The sequence below is a fragment of the Monopterus albus genome, unplaced genomic scaffold (assembly GCF_001952655.1).
Source record: "Monopterus albus unplaced genomic scaffold, M_albus_1.0 scaffold11.1, whole genome shotgun sequence".
Classification (NCBI taxonomy): Eukaryota; Metazoa; Chordata; class Actinopteri; order Synbranchiformes; family Synbranchidae; genus Monopterus; species Monopterus albus.
The window spans coordinates 2,861,577-2,864,527 of NW_018127891.1; the positions used below are offsets into that span (position 1 = coordinate 2,861,577).

Here is a 2,951-nt window from a genome sequence, read left to right on the forward strand (position 1 = left end):
AATTTTTGATATGAATCATTACTCAAAACATGTTTCTATTACAGCGAGAAGTTTGAAGCCACCAATAACACAGTGGAGCTGCGTCTGCACCTGGCACCTTGTTATAGGTTAGAAAATGGATCCCTGCAGCAGGGAAGTGCTTGTTACGTTGTATAGTATTTGGGATTTTGGCTTTATAGACGTTGCTGCTTTAACTGACTGATAAGACGTCTGTGTTTATGTATAAAGCCAGGAACAATTTATTACCTGGTGGAATTCAAAAACTATTTAATGAAAGGGATGGGGGATACAATTTAAGGGGTCAGTTAAATTTTAAAATTCATGTTATACGTACAACCAAAAAAAGATTTTGTATTTCCATAAGTGGGGTAAAACTATGGAATAATTTAAGTGTAGACATAAAAAATAGTAATAGAATTGATGAGTTTAAACATAAATATAAAGGTATGTGTCAATCAAGATATATGCAAGAACAGGCTTAATGATTAATTAGATGGAACATTGTGGGTGTGGTGTATGAATGTTAACACTTTGTAATAATTCTTTAGTATATTACTTGTGTGGTGTAGAAGATAATTATTTAAGAATGTAATTATGTAAGAATGTTAACACTCTGTTATAATTTTTTTAGTATATTACTTGTGTGGTGTAGAAGATAATTATTTATGTAGAGATACTGCTTGTAAACCAATGATGGTAAGATGATGTCATGGGGTAGGACTGGATAAGTCTGACTTCTTCCTACTCCATTCAAGCATGTACTAGGTATAAGCAAATTGATATTGGATTATGTGTAAAATTATGTGTGTTGTCATATCAACTGTTTTTACATGCTTGAAAGAATAAATCAAATCAAATCAACCAACTGCCGCACTGACTCCTGTGTACACAGTAACAGGCAGGTAGTCATAATGCTACAGCTGATCAGCGTATGGGATATACAGCACCATGATGCTCACATACCTGTGCTCTTGGCGATATTCTCCAGCAGTAGTGGATACTTGGTCAGTCTCTGCATCTCTATAGGAATGATGTCTTTGAGCTGCAGCCTGCGGCACTGGGGCTTACTCTCTGCCTCCTGGGATTAAAACACACATGCGAGTCAGAATAAGAGCACGTACACATACGACATCTTGCATGTTCTTAGATCACTGAGTGCCTCCATGCATATATTTTTGTTACACCTTAAAGTATTTATTTTAAGAGTCAGATGTTCTGTATGTGTGCGCGCCTCTGTGCATCTGTGTGCATGTTACTTGTATGAAGGCGTTGAAGCGTGGCTCTCTCTTCTGCCTGTTCTTGATCTGGTCCAAGGCCCATGACTGGTGACTACAGAAGCGGGCTGTCAATTTCTGGAACCACTCCCCCTCTGTACCTCCAAACTGCAACACACACAACACACACAACAAGCTGCAGTCAGACACTGTTGTAGAAGTAAAGAATGAGAGGAATAAAGATAATGGCAGAGGAAAACAGAGCTGGGAAAGGTACAGAGTAAAGACTGTCAACTAATGTAACTCGCTGTTACAGCCAGTATTTTACTTTTATAGATAAATATATAAAAATCTGATTTTGGCACTTACTGCCAAAGATTATGCCAACTTAAAATGTCAGCACATCAAGTGCAACAACAAAAATACTGAGAGAAAAGAGAAATGGGATGATGCCGTGACTCACCCTATTGAGCACTGTGGTGCTGATGGATTTGACTATGAACTTGTCATCCAAACGCAGTTTCTTCAGGTTCTCATAGAAGTTATCTGAATTCACAGCCAGAAGCAACTTACATTTAAAATACAGTGCAATCTTTGTTTATACAAAAATCACTAAAGTACTAATGAGGTCATAGTGCTGAAACACTGTACTCTGTCTGCAGCCTGTGGGTTAAAAAAAATTAATAAGGATATTTTTGGTGCATGAAGTAATTGATTTTGATTTCTGTGTTATTCTTGCCTGTGCACCCAGTTATATGTTGTTCAAATAAACTGATTGTTCCATCTATTTTAAGTTATCACTGACAACAAACACACAAGGAGCAGCATCACAACTTTTCCTGAAATTAATCTCAGAGTACAAATTTAGATCTGCTGCATAATGGTTTGCTTGTTGTGTGGAGAGCATCAACTTCATGTACCCGACTCTGGTAAAAAAAAAACACACACACACACACACACACACACACACACACACACACACACACACATAAGTCAAAGAAGGTCTTCAGTGGCAAGAAAAGGTATGTGAACCTTTTGGAAGTTCATGGTTTTCTGCATTAATTGGTCATAAAAAGTGATCAGATCTTCATCTAAGTCAAGAGTACTGATGAATACAATGTGCCTAATATAACAACACAAAAAATTCTGATAATTCATGTCTTTATTGAGAACAACCATAAAAACCTCATAGTGCTAGTGAAAAAAGTATGTGAACCCTTGAGTTAATGACCTCAAAAAAGCTAATTGAGTCAGGTGTTAGCATACCTGGAGTCTTGTTAAGAAAATGAGTTTGCAGGTGTGGACTAGAACTACTTTGACAGATAAAAACCACTGAAACTTTGAGTTTGCTTCACACAAGAAGAATATGCTTATGTAAGCCATGCCTCACCAAAAAGAGCTTTCAGAAGATCTATGATCAAGAATTGATGATTTACATAAAGCTGGAAAGGGTTAAAGTGATTTCAAAAACTTTAGAAATTGTATAGATGATACATCCGTCACTATAAATAATAATACAATACAATACAATATAATTTAAGGGGTCAGTTAAATTTAAAAATTCATGCTATACGTACAACCAAATAAAGATTTTGTATTTCTATAAGTGGGTTAAAACTATGGAATAATTTAAGTGTAGACATAAAAAAATTGTAATAGAATTGACGAGTTTAAACATAAATATAAAGGTATGTGTCAATCAAGATATATGCAAGAACAGGTTTAATGATTAATTAG

At 35.7% G+C, this 2,951-nt stretch overlaps 1 protein-coding gene across 8 annotated transcripts in view; it reads right to left on the reverse strand.

The window, feature by feature from the left end:
• The window catches only part of arhgef1 (Rho guanine nucleotide exchange factor (GEF) 1), a 44,601-nt gene that overhangs the window by 10,834 nt on the left and 30,816 nt on the right, over positions 1-2,951 (reverse strand). For all 8 annotated transcript variants that reach the window (XM_020590091.1, XM_020590089.1, XM_020590092.1 and 5 more), the window contains 3 exons: positions 1,678-1,760; positions 1,257-1,382; positions 964-1,078 (listed from right to left, as the gene is read on the reverse strand). In XM_020590091.1, coding sequence (XP_020445747.1) covers positions 964-1,078; positions 1,257-1,382; positions 1,678-1,760 — 324 coding nt within the window. The remainder of the gene's footprint in view (positions 1-963; positions 1,079-1,256; positions 1,383-1,677; positions 1,761-2,951) is intronic.